Below are 23,951 nucleotides of genomic sequence, written 5' to 3' on the forward strand. Positions count from 1 at the left end.
TAGCAGACCTCATACCAATTTACCACTAAATTTTCAAATCAAACCTGGATTTTGTCTCTTTAAAATCCACACGACTGCCACATGGATCCAACATCCATTGATGCAATCAATGGATAAAATAAAAAAATCCACCTATCATTTAAAAAAATCATAATAAATTACATTTTTAAAAGGTGTTTTGTTGTCATGCAACTAACCAACTCTTTTGTTTAGAAATAGAACAGAGATGCTTTAAAGGCCTACTGAAATGAAATTGTTTTATTTAAACGGGAATAGCAGATCCATTCTATGTGTCATACTTGATCATTTTGCGATATTGCCATATTTTTGCTGAAAGGATTTAGTAGAGAACGTCGATAAAGTTCGCAACTTTTGGTCTCTGATAAAAAAAAACCTGTCAGTTGTTCACTCCCTCATATTTTCCTATTGTTTTCAACGCAGCTTGAGCGATTCGGACCATTACCCCATTAATTTGAGCGAGGATGAAAGATTCGTGGATGAGGAACGTTGAGTGACGGACTACAATGCAGTGAAATACATATTTTTTTTCGCTCTGACCGTAACTTAGGTACAAGCTGGCTCATTGGATTCCACACTCGTATTTTAAACCACCTGGGATAATATATCCTCTTGAAAATGAGAGTCGAGACTGCGAAATGGACATTCAGTGCCTTTTATCTCCACGACAATACATCGGCGAAACTTCTACGAGCTAACGTGATAGCATCTTGCTTTAACTGCATATAGAAACAAAAAAAATAAACCCCTGACTGGAAGTATAGATAGAAAATCAACAATACTATTAAACCGTGGACATGTACATACACGGTTAATGCTTTCCAGGCTGGCGAAGGTTAACAATGCTGTGCTAACGACGCCATTGAAGCTAACTTAGCAACTTAGCAACCGGACCGCACAGAGCTATGCTAAAAACATTAGCTCTCCACCTACGCCAGCCAGCCCTCATCTGCTCATCAACACCCGTGCTCACCTGCGTTCCAGCGGAAGGACGAAGGACTTCACCCGATGCGTTTGGCGGCCCGGAGACGTAGGAAGTCAAGGTGAGGTCGGCGGCTAGCGCGTCTGCTCTCCAACAAAGTCCTCCTGGTTGTGTTGCTGTAGTCCGCTGCTAATACAGCGATCCCACCTACAACTGTCTTCTTTGCAGCCTTCATTGTTCATTAAACAAATTGCAAAAGATGTCCAGAATACTGTGGAATTATGAAATGAAAACAAAGCTTTTTGTATAGGATTCTACGGGGTACCATAACTTCCGTTACTCTGACTTCGTCACGCGCATACGTCATCATACCGCGACGTTTCAGCCGGATATTTTCTGGGAAATGTAAAATGTCACTTTATAAGTTAACCCGGCCGTATTGGCATGTGTTGCAATGTTAAGATTTCATCATTGATATATAAACTATCAGACTGCGTGGTCGCTAGTAGTGGCTTTCAGTAGGCCTTTAAAAATATAAATACAAATAAAAATTGATGCGAATGTAAAAAAAATAAAACATGAATGATTTGTAAATAAAAAAGTAATAAAATAATACAATCTAGACGTCAGATAAGAGGGGAGGATAGAATTGAATATAAATATAATAGAACCTCATGATACACAGTATAATGAGGTTCCAAGTGCTTCCTTTTAATTCTTCAAATTTGCTTGCTAATAGAATATGTCATTAGGAACTGCCAACGATTAAACCTCCATTTTCACAAGTATTTGGACAGGTGACATCATCATAACCACGACTTCATTTAATGTTGCAAAACTACCTTCACCTTTGCTTTCTCCGGTGAGGTCATTTGAGCTCATCTTTTCTTCCGTGGGGCGAGCTTCAACAACGCAAACGTGCTGACGTGAAACACACACACACACACACACACACACACACACACGCGCACGCACGCACGCACGCACAGGACAGATTGCATTCTGCCTCCATCCTCCTCCTCATCATCCTCTGCCAGCAAGCAGTACTGATGGAGCTCAGTCTGAGTCGAGACAGGAGGTGGGGTGGAGCACAAATACCAACACACACACACACACACACACACACACACACTCACACACACCCCACACACACACACACACACACACACTCTTGTATTTACCTTCTTGAGACCACCGAATAACGCTTCCCTCTTTAGGACCAGCCTTTCTAGATATATAAAGATGTGTATTGACAACATTAATAATATATACATACTATGCAAATATAAAAAAGCTAGATGAATGAATGAATGAATGAATGAATGAATGAATGAATGAAATGAGTCAAAAATGAGTTGGAATTTCACAAGAAAAACTTAGAATGTTGGCAGTATCATAATAAAAGTCGTCATTTTACTCAATGCAAGTCAAGATTTTACAAGAAAGACTGAACATTTGTGCAATATTATGATAAAAGTTGGGATTTTACTCAATAACAGTCGCAATTTCACAAGAAAAGCTTAACATTTTGGCAATTTCATGAAAAGAGTCGTCATTTTACTCGACAAAAGTCACAATTTTATAAGAAGTTTTTAGATTTTGGCAATATTAATAATATATACATACTATGCAAATATAAAAAAGCTAGATGAATGAATGAATGAATGAATGAATGAATGAATGAATGAATGAAATTAGTCAAAAATCAGTTGGAATTTCACAAGAAAAACGTAGAATGTTGGCAGTATCATAATAGAAGTCGTCATTTTACTCAATGCAAGTCAAGATTTTACAAGAAAGACTGAACATTTGTGCAATATTATGATACAAGTTGGAGTTTTACTCAATAACAGTCGCAATTTCACAAGAAAAGCTTAACATTTTGGCAATTTCATGAAAAGAGTCGTCATTTTACTCGACAAAAGTCACAAGTTTATAAGAAAAGTTTTGAAATTTTGGCAATATTAATAATATATACATACTATGCAAATATAAAAAAGCTAGATGAATGAATGAATGAATGAATGAAATGAGTGAAAAATTAGTTGGAATTTCACAAGAAAAACTTAGAATGTTGGCTCTTTTATAATAAAAGTCGTCATTTTACTCAACGCAAGTCAAGATTTTACAAGAAAGACTGAACATTTGTGCAATATTATGATACAAGTTGGAGTTTTACTCAATAACAGTCGCAATTTCACAAGAAAAGCTTAACATTTTGGCAATTTCATGAAAAGAGTCGTCATTTTACACGACAAAAGTCACAATTTTATAAGAAAAGTTTTTAAATTTTGGCAATATTATAGTAATAATCGGAATTTTGCTTGGTAAAATTATGACAAAAGTCATCATTTTACTCCAAAAGTGTTTTACAAGAACAACAACACAATTGGCAATATTGTGATACAAGTCAGAAGTTTATATGGCAAATGTCACCATATCACAGTAAAAAGCAATAATTTTACATAAAAAAGTAATAATTTTACGAGAAAATATTGCAATATTACAGAAACACAAAGAATATGACAAATTTCTCCCATATTTATTAGAAAAGCGTCAACACATTGTGAGAAAAATTTTGTATTTTTGAATTTTTTGTTTGTAATTGGTTTTTAATCTTCATTATTTACTTCAAGTTATTACAGTATGTCTCTATAAACATATTTATTTCATTAAACATTTTTTTTTTTAAATTAGCCTAAGGGGGCGCATTTCAATTTCTTACACACACTTCTTATAACATATGTTGGCCAGAGGGGGAGCACTTCAAATTTTTACACACACTTGTTATTTCATATGTTGACCAGAGGGGGAGCACTTTTAAAACCGACGCACAGTCCCACTCAAGAGCAGACAAACCTTTCAGGGAGACGGAACAGGACCGCTGACGGGGTCAGCCAACTTCCGGCGCCCCTTAAAAAGGTAAAAAAAAAAAAAACAGGTAAACATTGGTGGGGGGTTTGGGGGGGGAGGGGGGAGTAAACAAATATTCAATCTAAGGCTGGACTCCCGAGGTTTCAGACTGAGACCGGGGGGGGGGGGGACCTCAATAGCCATAGCACACACAAACAAGTTACAAAGAAGACACAAGACTTGCAACAGAGTGTGTGATGACTGTATTATGATAATAGTATATATCTGATAGTATATATCTGTATCATGAATCAATTTAAGTGGACCCCGACTTAAACAAGTTCAAAAACTTATTGGGGTGTTACCATTTAGTGGTCAATTGTACGTAATATGTACTGTACTGTGCAATCTACTAATAAAAGTCTCAATCAATCCATCAGTCAATTTGAAAAATCCCTCCTTTTTGGGACTACCCTAATTTTGATAGATTTCACCACCGGGGGTGCAAATGAGACATTCTCTATTACTTTGCAATGGTTTTCCGTATTGGGACCATGATTTATGTCCTAACTTGATCACCGGTCCTCATATGGAAGCTACTTTTCCTTTTTGATGTCTCAAGAAGGGTGGAAATACAAGAACACACACACACACACTTTTATCTTGCGGACGTGAGTGCATTGACATCTTTGCACGCCATCACATTCTTCACATTGCTGCTTTATATGTGCAAATCCATACACCCATCTGTGTGTGTGTGTGTGTGTGTGTGTGTGTGTGTGTGTGTGTGTGTGTGTGGGTGTGTGTGTGTGTGTGGCATGTCAGGATGAAGTGTAGCAGCTCATTTGCACATCTCACTTGCAAGCAATGGAACTATTAAATGGAGTAATGGTCCAAAACAAAGGTTGTTAAATCCGCAGCGAGCCAAAAAGACAAATAAGGCACATTCTTGCACCCAAAGCCGGCAAAAAGGCTGCAGGTCCTTCGTGGTGACGCCTGGCAATACGCTTTAATGGCAGCTCCGCTAATAGAAGATCGCTGCTCTACTGCAAACATCGTGGCCGACGGGCAGAGAGGAACAGCTGCCGTGTAATTGAATTAACATTTGCCGTCTGCTTGGGCAGCGGTGAGGCCTCGCACACACCCCGACACCATCAACACTAACATGAATATTCAGAGGTGAAGTTTGCTGTTCTGTTTGTGTGTGTGTGTGTGGGTGTGTGTGTGTGTGTGTGTGTGTGTGGGTGTGTGTGTGTGTGTGTGTGTGTGTGTGTGTGTGTGTGTGTGTGTGTGTGTGTGTGTGTGTGTGTGTGTGTGTGTGTGTGTGTGTGTGTGTGTGTGTGTGTGTGTGTCTCCAACCAGGAATGTCCTCCAAACACACACATGGATGTCCATCACTACTTCTGAAGGACAAGCAGGCAATAATGTGGCTTTAAGTCCAACAGCGACATCCAGTGGACTGTCAGTGAACAGCATTAAAGGAGCCATATTACCCCCCACTATGGACTGGACTCTCACTATTATGTTAGATCCACTATGGACTGGACTCTCACTATTATGTTAGATCCACTATGGACTGGACTCTCACACTATTATGTTAGATCCACTATGGACTGGACTCTCACACTATTATGTTAGATCCACTATGGACTGGACTCTCACACTATTAACTAGATCCACTATGGACTGGACTCTCACACTATTATGTTAGATCCACTATGGACTGGACTCTCACTACTATGTTAGATCCACTATGGACTGGACTCTCACACTATTATGTTAGATCCACTATGGACTGGACTCTCACTATTATGTTAGATCCACTATGGACTGGACTCTCACTATTATGTTAGATCCACTATGGACTGGACTCTCACACTATTATGTTAGATCCACTATGGACTGGACTCTCACACTATTATGTTAGATCCACTATGGACTGGACTCTCACACTATTAACTAGATCCACTATGGACTGGACTCTCACACTATTATGTTAGATCCACTATGGACTGGACTCTCACACTATTATGTTAGATCCACTATGGACTGGACTCTCACACTATTGTTAGATCCACTATGGACTGGACTCTCACTATTATGTTAGATCCACTATGGACTGGACTCTCACACTATTGTGTTAGATCCACTATGGACTGGACTCTCACACTATTATGTTAGATCCACTATGGACTGGACTCACACTATTATGTTAGATCCACTATGGACTGGACTCTCACACTATTGTGTTAGATCCACTATGGACTGGACTCTCACACTATTATGTTAGATCCACTATGGACTGGACTCACACTATTATGTTAGATCCACTATGGACTGGACTCTCACACTATTGTGTTAGATCCACTATGGACTGGACTCTCACTACTATGTTAGATCCACTATGGACTGGACTCTCACACTATTATGTTAGATCCACTATGGACTGGACTCACACTATTATGTTAGATCCACTATGGACTGGACTCTCACACTATTGTGTTAGATCCACTATGGACTGGACTCTCACTACTATGTTAGATCCACTATGGACTGGACTCTCACACTATTATGTTAGATCCACTATGGACTAGACTCTCACTATTATGTTAGATCCACTATGGACTGGACTCTCACTATTATGTTAGATCCACTATGGACTGGACTCTCACTATTATGTTAGATCCACTATGGACTGGACTCTCACACTATTATGTTAGATCCACTATGGACTGGACTCTCACACTATTGTGTTAGATCCACTATGGACTGGACTCTCACTACTATGTTAGATCCACTATGGACTGGACTCTCACACTATTATGTTAGATCCACTATGGACTGGACTCTCACTATTATGTTAGATCCACTATGGACTGGACTCTCACACTATTATGTTAGATCCACTATGGACTGGACTCTCACTATTATGTTAGATCCACTATGGACTGGACTCTCACACTATTATGTTAGATCCACTATGGACTGGACTCTCACACTATTATGTTAGATCCACTATGGACTGGACTCTCACTATTATGTTAGATCCACTATGGACTGGACTCTCACACTATTATGTTAGATCCACTATGGACTGGACTCTCACACTATTATGTTAGATCCACTATGGACTGGACTCTCACTATTATGTTAGATCCACTATGGACTGGACTCTCACACTATTATGTTAGATCCACTATGGACTGGACTCTCACACTATTATGTTAGATCCACTATGGACTGGACTCTCACACTATTATGTTAGATCCACTATGGACTGGACTCTCACTATTTTGTTAGATCCACTATGGACTGGACTCTCACACTATTATGTTAGATCCACTATGGACTGGACTCTCACACTATTATGTTAGATCCACTATGGACTGGACTCTCACACTATTATGTTAGATCCACTATGGACTGGACTCTCACTATTATGTTAGATCCACTATGGACTGGACTCTCACACTATTATGTTAGATCCACTATGGACTGGACTCTCACACTATTATGTTAGATCCACTATGGACTGGACTCTCACACTATTATGTTAGATCCACTATGGACTGGACTCACACTATTATGTTAGATCCACTATGGACTGGACTCTCACACTATTGTGTTAGATCCACTATGGACTGGACTCTCACTACTATGTTAGATCCACTATGGACTGGACTCTCACACTATTATGTTAGATCCACTATGGACTAGACTCTCACTATTATGTTAGATCCACTATGGACTGGACTCTCACTATTATGTTAGATCCACTATGGACTGGACTCTCACTATTATGTTAGATCCACTATGGACTGGACTCTCACACTATTATGTTAGATCCACTATGGACTGGACTCTCACACTATTGTGTTAGATCCACTATGGACTGGACTCTCACTACTATGTTAGATCCACTATGGACTGGACTCTCACACTATTATGTTAGATCCACTATGGACTGGACTCTCACTATTATGTTAGATCCACTATGGACTGGACTCTCACACTATTATGTTAGATCCACTATGGACTGGACTCTCACTATTATGTTAGATCCACTATGGACTGGACTCTCACACTATTATGTTAGATCCACTATGGACTGGACTCTCACACTATTATGTTAGATCCACTATGGACTGGACTCTCACTATTATGTTAGATCCACTATGGACTGGACTCTCACACTATTATGTTAGATCCACTATGGACTGGACTCTCACACTATTATGTTAGATCCACTATGGACTGGACTCTCACTATTATGTTAGATCCACTATGGACTGGACTCTCACACTATTATGTTAGATCCACTATGGACTGGACTCTCACACTATTATGTTAGATCCACTATGGACTGGACTCTCACACTATTATGTTAGATCCACTATGGACTGGACTCTCACTATTTTGTTAGATCCACTATGGACTGGACTCTCACAAATCTTCTCCGCCTTCAATGGTCTCCATCTTTCAAAGGCATCCCCGATACAAATCCTCGTTTTGTTCCTGGCTTTGTCATGAATAAGTTAAGAATCGTAACGACACCTTTTAGATTTACTAAGGTGTGACATGTTTAGTAACTTCACCAGTGGCAGTAGCTACACGAAGATGGCAGTGCATAACTGGCAACCTGGATGTGACACACTCACAGACTTTCTAACTGGTCAAACGGTGGAGGGCGGGACATCGAAATGACAACAATAACAATATTTCGGGGCTGTAAATCTAATCTTGAAATGAGCATACCCCAGCTGAACTACCGTAATCAGTTATAAAGGTATTGGAAAAGAAGATGATTTATTAATGCCTTTTGACATATCAGGGCCATTTAATGATGACTCGACATGACATTATTACATATGGCACCTTTAAATTGTCTCACTTACCCACCTCTTGTATAAACTATTCTGAACTATTATATGTTTGGAATATGATTAATTTGTGATTTATTGGGACATTCAAGAAAAGTAAAAATGATTGTATTTAAAATTACTAAATTTGAAAATCTACATACTTATCCAGTGGGTTGATATGATTTAAAGTCATTATTGCAGCATTTTTTACCCTGAAACACCTCCCAAAATAAATACAAAATATTACTACCTACCCCTCCACAAAACATGGGCTCCATAAATAAAACAATGTATACACTTACACAACATATATACAGGTATGTACAGTATATACATACAGTATATGTAACATATACAGTACATGAATATATCTCTACATCTCTTTCTCTCTATATACATATATATATAGTGTATATACATACATATACATTATATACATTAACATATATATGTATACTACCGTTCAAAAGTTTGGGGTCACATGTAAATGTCCTTATTTTTGAAGGAAAAGCACTGTACTTTTCAATGAAGATAACTTTAAACTAGTCTTAACTTGAAATAAATACACTCTATACATTGCTAATGTGGTAAATGACTATTCTAGCTGCAAATGTCTGCTTTTTGGTGCAATATCTACATAGGTGTATAGAGGCCCATTTCCAGCAACTATCACTCCAGTGTTCTAATGGTACAATGTGTTTGCTCATTGGCTCAGAAGGCTAATTGATGATTAGAAAACCCTTGTGCAATCATGTTCACACATCTGAAAACACTTTAGCTCGTTACAGAAGCTACAAAACTGACCTTCCTTTGAGCAGATTGAGTTTCTGGAGCATCACATTTGTGGGTTCAAAATGGCCAGAAAAAGAGAACTTTCATCTGAAACTCGACAGTCTATTCTTGCTCTTAGAAATGAAGGCTCAAACACCAAATTGTTTGGGTGACCCCAAACTTTTGAACGGTAGTATATATATATATATATATATATATATATATATATATGTATATATGTATACATGTGTGTGTATGTATGTGTTATGTATCAACAGGGAGGAAGGAGACGGCACGACAACCGAGGGTCAAGCTCAATGGGTTTTATTGAGCACTTGATGATTACGTGGGGGTGTGTATGCTACTATGTGTGTGAATGGAATATTATGAGTGGAAATTAAACATATATAAATACCGGAGGGTTTGTTGGATGTGGTAGCCAACAAGTCCAGGGGGGAAGAGGCAAAAGGGGTCCGAGGCGTCCAGAAGTCCCTGAGACACAGGGGCTGTAGGGGACAGGAGACAATAAGGACAATCAGGACGAGGCACGAGGAAGACAAGCAGAACCAGAGAGCAGGAGGGAAGTCAGAGGCGTGATGCTTACAGGGCTACGTTCCGATGAGGAGAAGTCAGCGGCGAGGCTCTTTATCCTTTCGCCTTTCATTAGTCCCAGGTGCGCTGATTGCAGATTGCCTCCGGCTGTGGCGACGCGTGGGTGCGGTCTGCGCAGCGCGTGCAGGGGCGTGTCTAGCGGCGCTCTCTGTGGAGCTTCTAGGTCATGGGTGTCAAAATTTGGCCCGCCGTGTAATTTCACTTGGCCCTTGAGGCGATATCAAATTAACACTAGAGCTGGCCCGCCGATTATATTCAGCGGTGGTGCCGCTGTAACACCGCATTCACCGCTAATTCTCATACTTGCCAACCCTCCCGGGAGACTCCCAGATTTCAGTGCCCCTCCCAAAAATCGTCACATCCGCTTGTCATCCAGTCCAACGTCCAGTCACATATAATATGTGCGGCTTCTGTACACACACACAAGTGAATGCAACGCATACTTGATCAACAGCGATACAAGCTACACTGAGGGTGGCCGTATAAACAACTTTAACACTCTTACAAATATGCACCACACTGTGAACCCACACCAAACAAGCATGACAAACACATTTCGGGAGAGCATCCGCACCGTAACACAACATAAACACAACTGAATAAATACCCAGAACCCTTTGCAGCACTAACTCTTCCAGTTTGGTGGTAGCGTATATTGTAGCGTCCCGGAAGAGTTAGTGCTGCAAAGGGTTCTGGGTATTTGTTCGGTGCGGATGTTCTCCCGAAATGTGTTTGTCATTCTTTTTTGGTGTGGGTTCACAGTGTGGCGCATATTTGTAACAGTGTTAAAGTTGTTTATACGTCCACCCTCAGTGTGACCTGTATGGCTGTTGACCAAATATGCGTTGCATTCCCGTGTGTGTTCATACAGAAGCCGCACATATCTTGTGACTGGGCCGACACGTTGTTAGAATGGATGAAAAGTGGACGTGACGACAGCTCGTGGAGGACCTTAAAGGCACACCCCCAAGACTGTGGTCCGGGTGGACTACGAGATATAATGACTGATGAACACCTTGGTTGGATAATGAAGGTTGCCTCAGCTCAAAGCCTGAGCCCCGACATGAATGAACTAGCATCCAAGAAAAGATGGCAGGTATCTGGCTTGGGCACATCAGATTAGATCAGTGTGTTGCAAACTGAGCACTTTAAAGTCCTGAATGGTTGGTTTATTCATTGTTATTTTATTTTCTAATTTATTAGCCTGTGGAAAAAGTTAATGTTGATATTTACCTCAGAAGGCTGCAAATAGAAAAGAGGCATTCCATTTTTATTTAAATTGTATTTGATATGCCATTGATATTTTTTAATTATTATTATTATTATTTGAAACTGGATTTTGCATGTCACTATAAAGTTATATAAGCCTTGCTTGTTCAATATTCAGTGCAAAACTTGTTTGGGTCCCTATTAAAAGGTTAATTTGTTCAACCTTGGCCCGCAGCTTTGTTCAGTTTTACATTTCGGCCCACTCTGTATTTGACTTTGACAGCCCTGCTCTAGGTGCTGGACTGTAACAGTATGTATATGTGTATATTTGAAAATAGATCCTTGTGGCACACCCAAATCACTAATTATTCAGTCTGATGTTACGCCATTCATTTGAACACATTGTTGTAGCATTGTCAATAATAATTTTATTAAAAAAGTGGCTGAGATAGGTTACAGCGACCTCCCGCCACTCCAAAAGGGACAAGCGGTAGAAAATGGGGTGGATGAAATTCACCTTCTCGTCAGCACACACACCTTTAATAAAAAAGACGTCAAATCAGAATGAGCGATATTTACACAAATATGTACGTATGTATCAGTGAAGTTATGTGTGTTACCTTAATTTACCTTTTTTTTTTTTTTTTTTTTTGGCCCGCGGCACCTCTGGGTCCTGGCTGGTACCTTCATCCCGATCGACAAAAAGTTTTCAGGACCACTGTCTCCACCATCTCCAGTAGAAGCCGGCGGCGAGCCACCTCCTCCCGACTATGTTTGGAGGTCAGGTTGTTGGTGTTGTTTCGTTTAAGGTAAGATACATAAATACAAGTTACAAATGAAACATTTCATTATCAGCCCACTTAAATACACATACCTGTGCCTTGAGTTGGGCCAGCTCAATTTGATGGGCCCGTTCTGCCTTCAGAAACTTCACTGCAAGACATGGTTTAAATTTAACCACAATATTGTAATGTCAGATTGTAGAATCTACGTTCCTTACAGTCACAATTGAGGACGCTCAACTCAGCGTTGAGAGCTCTCTTGCTGAATTGGAAAGTCTTCAAGGCATCTCTCTTGGCAGATCGGAAGGTGTTCAGGGCATCTCTCTTGGCAGATCGGAAGGTGTTCAGGGCATCTCTCTTGGCAGATTTGAAGGTCTTCAAAGAAGAAGCCATCTCAGCTCTGTTCGTCTTTTTGGCAGTTTTAAGAGCAAACACTTCGCTCCTATATGCCATTCCACGCATTTTGGCCTCCACTGCTTCTCTCTGGTGTGGCACCAATTCGGCCAATGTGAGTTGAAAGTCCTGTTCAACACAAGTCAATACTGGCAATCAATATGGCGTGATAATTGCAGTAACAAGAGTGTAAAAGCTAAACACACAATACAAACAGTCACAATATGACTGATAAAAAGTTAAAAAAAAAAGATCAAAATCTTTTACAATCAAGCAAAACACAACAAAAATGGTACAAACAGCAAAATATGAATTAGGGGTGTGGGAAAAAAATTGATTGTTTTTAATGCCCATCCATTTTCTACCGCTTGTCCCTTTTGGGGTCGCGGGGGGTCGCTGGAGTCTATCTCAGCTACAATAACACAAATCTGCCATGCAGGCTGTTTCTTTCTTTAAAAAATAATAATGAATCAAAATCAATGTCATTATGAATTATTGACCTATTACGTCACATTTGAGATATTTTGGGGGAAAATGTTGCATATTTTGTGTTTGCCATATAAAAAACTGAGCTGTTTTTTTTTTTAATGATAATAAATGGGTTATACTTCTATAGCGCTTTTCTACCTTCAAGGTACTCAAAGCGCTTTGACACTATTTCCACATTCACCCATTCACACACACATTCACACACTGATGGCGGGAGCTGCCATGCAAGGCGCTAACCAGCAGCCATCAGGAGCAAGGGTGAAGTGTCTTGCCCAAGGACACAACGGACGTGACTAGGATGGTAGAAGGTGGGGATTGAACCCCAGTAACCAGCAACCCTCCGATTGCTGGCACGGCCACTCTACCAACTTCGCCACGCCGTCCCCGTTTAAAGGGCCTAAAAGGAAACAACGAAAAACATAAACAACAATAAAACGTATAATTGATGGATAGATATGAAGTTAAAAGTAAAAGTAAACAGTAAAAAAAAATAGAATTTATTTTTTAACACTATAATTATTTGGATCCCCAATCATTTTAGTGTGATTTGTTTTTAAGTGTCATTGCTCAAAAATAATGAATTAAAATCAATGTGGCTCCAATTATTATATAATCTCAAATATTCCACTTAAAAATGTTATTGTGTGAAAATATTGCATATTTTGTATTTTTTCCATAAAAAAACAGGGTTTTCTTTGACAACAAGAGCATACAACTTCAATCTTTAAAAGTGTTATATTGACAGACCTAATGTTGATCTAGAGATTTAAAACTTGAACAATAATACAAATAATAATACTGAATAACACTTTTTTTTTTTACCAAAACCCATTGGGTTCCCCGGGATAAAGCCTGAGTGGAGGCCTAGATATATATTTTTTTATGGGTGAGGGCCGACATCCGGGCAACTGAGCTACATACGTGTTCTTGGAGCCATAGCAACAAGACTGGCGTTGAAAACAAACCGTTGCCATGACTCTTTAACCTGTCGACCTACGCTGGTTAAACCCGTCATTCTGCCTCCAAAATGCCGAAAAACTGTGTAGTTTTTGGTTGTGCTAACCACAACTGGAAACAGGGAAAACAAAGGTTGTATTTTGTTCTGCCAAAGCGCGATAAAAGCCCACAGAGACGAGACAAATGGCTCGCAACTTTACACCGGGAAAACGAGGACGGTTCTCACTGGAGTCCCCCAAAGTCCCGGGTCGTGTGTTTGGATCACTTCGTTTCTGGTAAATATAAGGAACAAAAATCCACCTTCTTAACCACAACTTGGCTATACCGTCCTTGCTAATGTTGTACTTGTTGAATTTGTACCTTATAACGTTCGACAGCTGAAGTTGTTGTTGTACAAGCCCTTTGAGACACTTGTGATTTAGGGCTATATAAATAAAAATTGATTGATTGATACAAAAATAACATGCGGTATATACTATATAGTCTATAGCCTAGCTAGCTATTTTCGAAAACTGGACAATGAGAGGATACCAAAGGCAGCGTTAAGATGGACACCACCGGGAAAACGTAAGCCAGGGCGGCCAAAGAACACCTGGCGAAGAACAGTTGTACTTAAACAATACATGTCGATATTTTATACACTAACACTTGATCTTGTTGTTGATAACTTCCGCGTCTCTTTCTCAGTAGCGCGCAGGCTAAGCTAACTAGCAAGCTAAGCTAAGCCTGAAGCTTTAAAGTTCACTGAGACGAGTCTGACGCAAATACATTTTCGTTTTTTCACACGATATGCGAATAAGTAAAAATGCGTAAATTAAGGATTTAACGCCGACTTCCAAGCCACAACGCTCGTTAAATGCTTTTTCTGTCAATGCTGTGTTCGCTGTGAGCTGGTTTGTTTTCAACGAATTCCCGGTTGGTAGGCGGAAGTGACGTAGGTCCGCCCTCACCCATACATATATTGTATTGGTTTTTCAAATAAAAAATATCAAAATGGCCCCCGCTTGCTTTGATTTTTCAGAATGCGGCCCTCAGTGGAAAAAGTTTGGACACCCCTGATGAAGATGCACATGTCGGCTGTTCACATTGACTTTACAAAAGAGAAGTGTGGTATACTTCTCTTGTCGCCTAATTTGTATTTGACTTTATTAAATGTATTTATACCGTATTATCATTTGGTGCAGCCGGGCCGGGGCAGGTGGGGATGAAACAGTACAAACAAGCGCCAGGGTGTTGGAAACTAACTCAATAAAGCAACTAAAGTAGTTATTTTCTTAAAAGACCGACTCAAAAGCGACAATATTACAACAGACGGTGTTACAAGGGCGTCCTCTGGCGACCATTTTCCGTAAATAATCCACATTTGGAGCACAGCATCATAGCTTTCACAGCTCAAAAACCACAACATAACTCTTACGCTACGTGTTTTTTCGCATCTTTTGACTAACTACACTTTTTAAATCTCATTACACCACAGAACGTACAAAGTGTCCTTTTCTGGGCAAGATAAAGTCATAAATCATATACAACGATACAAAATCCACGAAGATAAAAGTTGAAACAAGTTGTGAATAAAAGAATACACTCACGTCGTTGGATGGCTCCATATATTCTTCTTTGGAAAGTCAGAATGAATGTTCCCACACAGACGATCGAGTCAATATGTTGTGTTGCCTTCAAACACTGTGGACTTTAAAGAGATAACTGAATATTCTTCTGAAGACATTAAAGGATAAAAGAGCTATTCTTCTGAACAGATTCAAATTGTAGTGACGTGCGCGCGCAAGTCTTCTTTTTAGCGATAATTAAAAGTTGTAAAAAAAAAATAAGTTTTTTATTATCTATAGCAGGGGTGTCAAAAGTGTGGCCCGGAGGCCATTTGCGGCCCACAGCTAATGTTTTAAAGTGAAGTGAATTATTATATTTATATTATAGTTATATTATAGTATAGGCCGGGGCTCTTTAGCGCCGCCCTAGTGGCCCACTGGAGATAATTCAATGTGATTGTCTTGTGTGATGACTGTATTATGATGTTAGTAAGTATATATTTGTATCATCAATCAATTTAAGTGGACCCCCACTTAAACAAGTTGAACAACTTATTGGGGTGTTACCATTTAGTGGTCAAGTGTACGGAATCACTGTGCAATCGACTAATAAAAGTTTCAATCAATCAAAAAAAACAACATCAAATATTACACTTTGAAAAATATTTCTGGTGGAAGGTTTTGCATATTTTGTGTGTTTGCCATAAAAAACATAGTTTTGTTTGACAAAAAAAGGGCAGAAAACAAACAAACCAAAGAAGCAACATTAAAAAAAAAGGTATTAAACATTTTGAAATGAGGGATAGAAGTGAAGTTGATGTAGACTCCAGGGATCAGAGCGTTAAATAATATATCTACACTGTAAAAAAAAATCCTATTTTTATGGTTAATTTACTCTAAATTTCTACTGTAATTTTTCTTCTTTTTTTTTCAATAGTTTATAAAACTGTAGAATTGAAGACATTATCTGTAAATGAACAATCCGCCTGTTATTTGAAGTAATATGCCAGTAATGACAAACTATGTATATTTCTTTTTTTTTTTTTACAGAAAAATACCAAATTAAAGAGACATCCATTGCTTTTGGTCTCCCCTAGAGGGGGGGCGGGGGCGGGGGGGGGGGGGGGGGGTTACCCACATATGCGGTCCTCTCCAAGGTTTCTCATAGTCATTCACCGACGTCCCACTGGGGTGAGTTTTTCCTTGCCCGTATGTGGGCTCTGTACCGAGGATGTCGTTGTGGCTTGTACAGCCCTTTGAGACACTTGGGATTTAGGGCTATATTAATAAACATTGATTAATTGATGATGATTGAATTATACATAGCATTTTCTGTTTTCTTCAATTAATTTCAAATTCATGTAAAATTACAGTAATTATCTTTCATGAAATATGTAGCTTGTTATATAAAAGTCTATGTCCATACTAACAATCTAAGTGTAGAAAAAAGGTATTTTTCTGCAGAACTGTTTGCATCGTCACTTTATTAAAGGTGGTTGATCTTAATAATTTAGTAAAAATCTGTAAAATTACGATATTTTTTCCGCAAAACGTTTCATGAAAATTTCTGTAAATATAATGTTTTTGATCATTATTTGGGTTACAATGTTTTACTATCATTTTATGCTTTTCGTTTGGCAGCCGTAGCCGCCAGTAGATGACCGTTTTTTAACAGAATTTCTTTTTACAGTGTATGCCCTGGCCCCTGGCACACCATTATCAACATTTCATGACCCAAGCAAAACACTCTTTACACTTTTATACTGAAATAAATACACCTACAACTTATTCAAGAAAAACTAGCAGCCGCGGTAAAGTTTAGATTCATGAAGGACAGAAGAAAGTGAATGAATGTTTATAACTGGATACATTTACATGTGCATACACATTTGTTTTTCTTTTTTTAATACGGTTTTTTTAAAGACTGAAGTAACGTTTATGACAAGATTTTTCCAAAACACAACAGAATGTGGGACCTCAAAAATGTACTGTGGGACCCATTGGCGTTGTTAGGCCTGTTTTAGGGGGGCTCAAGCCCCCCTAAAATATTCTTAAGCCCCCCTAAATAATTTGGAGACATTTGTATTTTATTTATTTTTATTTTTTACAAATACATGCCGACATATTCATTATAAAGTGGCCCGAATATGTGTTTAAATAAATAATCATATAACCTGTCATTATTCACTCAACCTTGTGTCTGCAATTGTAAATAATTTAGTTTTTAAGTTTTGTGTTTCAGGTAGAATCTTTATAAAGTAATATACATTAGCCTATAGTTAAAATAATGAAAAAAACATCATTAAATATATTTGTTTTATTGTATTGTTACATTGCTTGGATGGCAACATATGTTGCTCCAAAAGCTGTATGTACCTTTCAGTATTAATGGTGCCTTCACAGATGTGTAAGTTACCCATGTCTTGGGCACTAATACACCCCCATACCATCACACACTAATACACCCCCATACCATCACACATGCTGCCTTTTACACTTTGCGCCTAGAACATCCCGGATGGTTCTTTTCCTCTTTGGTCCGGAGGACACGACGTCCACAGATTCCAAAAACAATTTGAAATGTGGACTCGTCAGACCACAGAACACTTTTCCACTTTGTATCAGTCCATCTTAGATGAGCTCAGGCCCAGCGAAGCCGACGGCGTTTCTGGGTGTTGTTGATAAACGGTTTTCGCCTTGCATAGGAGAGTTTTAACTTGCACTTACAGATGTAGCGACCAACTGTAGTTACTGACAGTGGGTTTCTGAAGTGTTCCTGAGCCCATGTGGTGATATCCTTTACACACACTTGTTGATGCAGTACAGCCTGAGGGATGGAAGGTCACGGGCTTAGCTGCTTACGTGCAGTGATTTCTCCACATTCTCTGAACCCTTTGATGATATTACGGAGCGTAGATGGTGAAATCCCTAAATTCCTTGCAATAGCTGCTTGAGAAAGGTTGTTCTTAAACTGTTCAACAATTTGCTCAGGCATTTGTTGACAAAGTGGTGACCCTCGCCCCATCCTTGTTTGTGAATGACTGAGCATTTCATGGAATCTACTTTTATACCCAATCATGGCACCCACCTGTTCCCAATTAGCCTGTTCACCTGTGGGATGTTCCAAATAAGTCTTTGATGAGCATTCCTCAACTTTATCAGTATTTATTGCCACCTTTCCCAACTTCTTTGTCACGTGTTGCTGCCATCAAATTCTAAAGTTAATTATTATTTGCAAAAAAAAAAGTTTATCAGTTTGAACATGAAATATGTTGTCTTTGTAGCATATTCAACTGAATATGGCTTGAAAAGGATTTGCAAATCATTGTATTCCGTTTATATTTACATCTAACACCATTTCCCAACTCATATGGAAACGGGGTTTGTATTATTATATCGTCAAAGCGCTCACAGAGAAGTGGGAACCCATCATTCATTCACACCTGGTGGTGGTAAGCTACATTTGTAGCCACAGCTGCCCTGAGGTAGACTGACGGAAGCGAGGCTGCCAGTTTGCGCCTACGGCCCCTCCGACCACCACCTGTCATTCATCATTCATTCACCAGGGTGAGCAAGGTGACCAATTCCTCTCAAATGTGTGTTCTTTGCCAAGATAATCCATCCCACCTCACAGGTGTGGCATATCAAGATGATGAGAGGATTATTGCACATTTCCTTCTTGTGGGATGAATCAAGTGTAGAAATGGATGATGTTTTAGGCTAAGCCAATGAACATATTTTCACGTGCAATGCTGAGCTGGCAGGGTGTTTCATGCATGCCTAGTTTCATTACCGTATTTGGAGGTGTCCAACTCCCCACCATGCCATCCTGCAGCGTGGCGTGCACCTTCCTCATCTCCACCTTCATCTTCCTCAGACGCTCAGTGATGGGCAAGATACCTGGAAAATGTCCGCTACAAGTTACTCTCCATGCAGGGGAAGCTATAGTGGCAAGCATCAACATTACAGTTCAACAATACAGTACTCTAGTGCAGGCCTGGCCAATTATTTTGACTCGGGGGCCAAATTTAGATAAGAAAATGTGTCTGGGGGCCGTATATCTATTTTTAGGAAAACTAATACAAAACCTCACAATAATGTCTAATTGAATACTAAAAACGTTACGACAGACCGCCTGAAAAAACGGAATAGAATTGTACATTTTTGGACTGAATGAGACACCCAGAATGTACATGAAAATAAAGAATGTGGGATTTACAATATTAACTATGAACAATAAAACACTGAATATTGACAACATATGAGTGTCACACCCCCTCTCCCCTTACAATCAAGCGAAACGCAACAAACACAGTGAAATATGAACGCAAAAGGTAAAACAAAAACCCACCTACAATCTGATATATGTGATATATCACTAAGCTTTAGAACTTTGTTGTAAAAATCTCTTACCGCGTCTGTCCCTGAAACCCCTATTTCAGGCTCTGGAAACACTCTGTGGAAACGCTGTATTAGTATTCATTCTTTTCCTATCGTTTCAGTTTCACGTCACCGTGGAGTTATGGAGTCTGTCTAGCTGATCGGAGAGCTAGCTTGCGCCGTGACTTCTATTTTGTTTGATCAGCCGTTTTACTGCCGTGTTACAGACACCGTTTGGAAACACTTAAGGTATGTAAGTAAACCTTTACTAGATATTTCTGAGTACATACTGTAAGCCATTTCACAAGGTGGATATCTGCGGTGCGGCTAATGTATGGAAAATATGTTTTTCTTCTCAAATGCCCCGTTTCCAAGTTACCATCTCCTGAAGTTGTTGGCTGTGTGGGCGGGAACTGTTACATGATGTACATTTCAGGGCGGGAACTGTTACATGATGTACATTTCAGGGCGGGAACTGTTACATGATGTACATTTCAGGGCGGGAAGTGTTACATGATGTACATTTCAGGGCGGGAACTGTTACATGATCTACATTTCAGGGCGGGAACTGTTACATGATCTACATTTCAGGGCGGGAACTGTTACATGATGTACATTTCAGGGCGGGAACTGTTACATGATGTACATTTCAGGGCGGGAAGTGTTACATGATGTACATTTCAGGGCGGGAAGTGTTACATGATGTACATTTCAGGGCGGGAAGTGTTACATGATGTACATTTCAGGGCGGGAACTGTTACATGATGTACATTTCAGGGCGGGAAGTGTTACATGATGTACATTTCAGGGCGGGAAGTGTTACATGATGTACATTTCAGGGCGGGAAGTGTTACATGATGTACATTTCAGGGCGGGAAGTGTTACATGATGTACATTTCAGGGCGGGAAGTGTTACATGATGTACATTTCAGGGCGGGAACTGTTACATGATCTACATTTCAGGGCGGGAACTGTTACATGATGTACATTTCAGGGCGGGAACTGTTACATGATGTACATTTCAGGGCGGGAAGTGTTACATGATGTACATTTCAGGGCGGGAACTGTTACATGATGTACATTTCAGGGCGGGAAGTGTTACATGATGTACATTTCAGGGCGGGAACTGTTACATGATGTACATTTCAGGGCGGGAAGTGTTACATGATGTACATTTCAGGGCGGGAAGTGTTACATGATGTACATTACAGGACAACAAAGACTGGATTGCAACTACAAAGAAGGTTATTTGCTTTGGAGACATTCAGGCAGGGACACGGCCATTTTTAAGTTCCATACATACCCTCGTCCATCTTATTGCCCCTGGGTATTGAATACATGGAGGAAGAGCTATTTCATTATTGTTAGTACGATTTTTGGCTGGGATGAGCAAATAATGCGTGTCAAACTCAAGGTCCGAGGGCCAGATCTGGCCCGCCACATTGTTTGATGTGAAAACCTGGAAATAATGTGCACTTCCTTTTGCTTGCTAAACATATTCCGTCTGTCACTTTTGACTTACAATCTCATGTCTTCTTCAACTTGACAACTGTCTGATTGTGCAAAAACATGAAATGCGTCCAAAGCTGCAGTTGAGTTGGTTGGACTATAACAGTGTCAAAAAGAGCAAATATTTGTGATGTAATGCTAAAACATGTCGCATAGTAAAAATGCGGGGGGCATTTTTTCGCTTTATGAAAAAAACCACATCATTTTGACAGTATCTAAAGACAACATAAGCTTTGTGTTATAAGTGACTGTGAGTGTATTATTATTATGAGTTGATAGAATCAAAAGCCAAGTTTATTTTGACTGTAGTTGTAAAGATCCAGCAGCTGAAAATCAAACATTTGCTTAGTAGGCAAATAGTGAGAGCATTCCTGACTTGGTCTTTAGAGTAGTTTTCCACTTTACATCTCCATATTTATTGTCAAATGTGCAGACTTGTAGCCTTTTGTAATGTTCTGAATTTGGAAGAATATACCTGGACACAGTGAAGGTTTTTTTTATTCCATTTACAAGGTGAAAGTAATGCAGTGTTCCCTCGCTACAACACGCTTCACTTTACACGGCCTCGCTGTTACACCCATCTTTTTTGTGTGTATTTTTTTTTTTACAGTGTTGCTCCTTTTTTTCCACAGCACATGATTACGCATTGTGTTCTGCGTCCTGATTGGCGAAGGGACTGTAGACCATTGTCAATCAATCTTCTTATGCCATGTGTCCTGTACACCGGTGCTTTTCAACCACTGTGCCGTGAGATACAGTCTGGTGTGCCCTGGGAGATTATGTCATTTCACATATTTGGGTTAAAAATATTTTTTACAAACCAGTAATTATAGTCTGCAAATGATGTGTTGTTGTTGAGTGTCGGTGCTGTCTAGAGCTCGGCAAGAGTAACCGTGTAATACTCTTCCGTATCAGTAGGTGGCAGCCGGTAGCTAATTGCTTTGTAGATGTGGGAAACAGCGGGAGGCAGGGTGCAGGTAAAAAGGTGTCTAATGCTTAAACCAAAAATAAACAAAAGGTGAGTGCCCCGAAGAAAAGGCATTGAAGCTTAGGGAAGGCTATGCAGAACAAAACTAAAACTGAACTGGCTACAAAGTAAACAAAAACAGAATGCTGGACGACAGCAAAGACTTACTGTGGAGCAAAGACGGCGTCCACAAAGTACATCCGAACATGACATGACAATCAACAATGTCCCCACGAATAAGGATAAAAACAACTGAAATATTCTTGATTGCTAAAACAAAGTAGATGCGGGAAAAATCGCTCAAAGGAAGACATGAAACTGCTACAGGAAAATAAAAAAAGCCACCAAAATAGGAGCACAAGACAAGAAGTAAAACACTACACACAGGAAAACAGCACAAAAGTCCAAATAAGTCAGGGTGTGATGTGACAGGTGGTGACAGTACACCTACTTTGAGACAAGAGCTATAGTGATGCATGCTTGGTTATGCTTTAAAGTCATATCCAACAATTGCGACAACGACTTTTTACTGTCAACTGAGTTTTGTTTTTTAATCATTTCTGCTGGTGGTGTGCCTCGGCATTTTTTCAACGCAAAAAATGTGCCTTGGCTGAAAAAAGGTTGAAAAACACTGCTGCACACTGCAGAACGCCTTGTCTTACAGTGCACTTATTTGGGACTTTTGTTTTACTGTCAACTACTTTTAGGACTTTTGTGCGCCTGCACTTGAAATGTCTGAGAAGACGGTAGAGGACACTTTCTCAAATGAAGTCCAGTAGCTTGTCCTGGTGTTATTTCACAGCACATCTATTACAGGATCTTTGCAGGATAGCTTGCTAACATTGAACCAAAGAATGGCTTATTGTACTTGCACCAGACATGAATGCGTCGGTAACAACAACAACAAATATACTTATAATATTTACATAGAAGTATCTCAGATCTAGAAATGACATACCTGTGTCCTTCCCGCTTTACAATTTCATTCCTGTAGTTGTGTTCCATGGAGTGCAGGACAACTCCCTTCCTTATAGCTTATGCATGTCATGTGATGTCATATTAGCATGAAGGACATCAAACATGTCCTACTCGCATTAGGACGTAAAGTCAAGTAGATTGGTGAAAGATGTTCATGGTTATACAATATTACATCATTGGTATCATAGTCTTAAAAGACTACTAAGTCAGAGATGTATCAACCACAACCAGGACATATATGTGTGCTCTGTGGATTGAAAAAAGCCTTTGCCGGAGTAGATTGGTTACATTTCCTGGAGATCCTTCAGAGCGTTGGTGTGGATTGGCGTGATGGAAGGTTGATTGCAGCACTATAAAGGAACAGACTGCCACAGTCAGGCTGAAGGATAGTATGACAGATCCTGCTGTGATCGCACGTGGAAGCAGACAGGGGTGTTGTTTATCACCCTCGTTGTTTAATGTCTATGCTGAAGCTTTGCTGGGAGATGCCTTAGGTCGGGTGGATGAAGGCATTCATGTGGGAGGACATGTCATCAAGCCCGTGAGATACACGGGTGACCAGGCCACAGTAGCTGGCTCTGTTAACGCTTTACAAGTCATGATGACCAGGATGCATGAAGCGGCAGAAGAGTACGGCACCAAGACACGTGGTAAGAAAACAAAGCTGTTGAAGATCTCAAAGCAGCCGGTTGAAGACTTTGA

General features: G+C 39.8%; 1 protein-coding gene and 1 long non-coding RNA gene across 5 annotated transcripts in view; both read right to left on the reverse strand.

Moving 5' to 3' along the window:
• Nucleotides 1-10,435, reverse strand: part of LOC133631240 (uncharacterized) — a 25,050-nt gene extending 14,615 nt beyond the window's left edge. The window contains exons 1-2 of the long non-coding RNA XR_009821416.1: nucleotides 9,842-10,435; nucleotides 3,800-3,853 (exon numbers count right to left, since the gene is read on the reverse strand). This is a non-coding gene — a long non-coding RNA (uncharacterized LOC133631240). The remainder of the gene's footprint in view (nucleotides 1-3,799; nucleotides 3,854-9,841) is intronic.
• Nucleotides 10,436-11,593: 1,158 nt separating this feature from the next.
• On the reverse strand, nucleotides 11,594-23,355 carry LOC133631485 (uncharacterized). Of its 4 annotated transcripts, XM_062023718.1 has the most exons (7): nucleotides 23,230-23,355; nucleotides 19,209-19,315; nucleotides 15,458-15,558; nucleotides 12,248-12,551; nucleotides 12,122-12,180; nucleotides 11,879-12,015; nucleotides 11,594-11,786 (listed from the first exon to the last, which is right to left on the reverse strand). In XM_062023718.1, the coding sequence occupies exons 3-7, from the start codon at nucleotides 15,473-15,475 to the stop codon at nucleotides 11,609-11,611; spliced, it is 696 nt and encodes a 231-aa protein (XP_061879702.1). In that variant the 5' UTR covers nucleotides 15,476-15,558; nucleotides 19,209-19,315; nucleotides 23,230-23,355; the 3' UTR covers nucleotides 11,594-11,608. The 4 variants fall into 4 exon arrangements, with proteins under 4 accessions (XP_061879702.1, XP_061879704.1, XP_061879703.1 ...); XM_062023720.1 differs by lacking the exon at nucleotides 15,458-15,558 and having other exon boundaries at nucleotides 11,650-11,787; XM_062023719.1 differs by lacking the exon at nucleotides 15,458-15,558 and having other exon boundaries at nucleotides 11,650-11,784; nucleotides 11,878-12,015.
• Between the last annotated feature and the right edge of the window lie 596 nt (nucleotides 23,356-23,951).

This window comes from Entelurus aequoreus, linkage group LG16 (assembly GCF_033978785.1).
Source record: "Entelurus aequoreus isolate RoL-2023_Sb linkage group LG16, RoL_Eaeq_v1.1, whole genome shotgun sequence".
Classification (NCBI taxonomy): Eukaryota; Metazoa; Chordata; class Actinopteri; order Syngnathiformes; family Syngnathidae; genus Entelurus; species Entelurus aequoreus.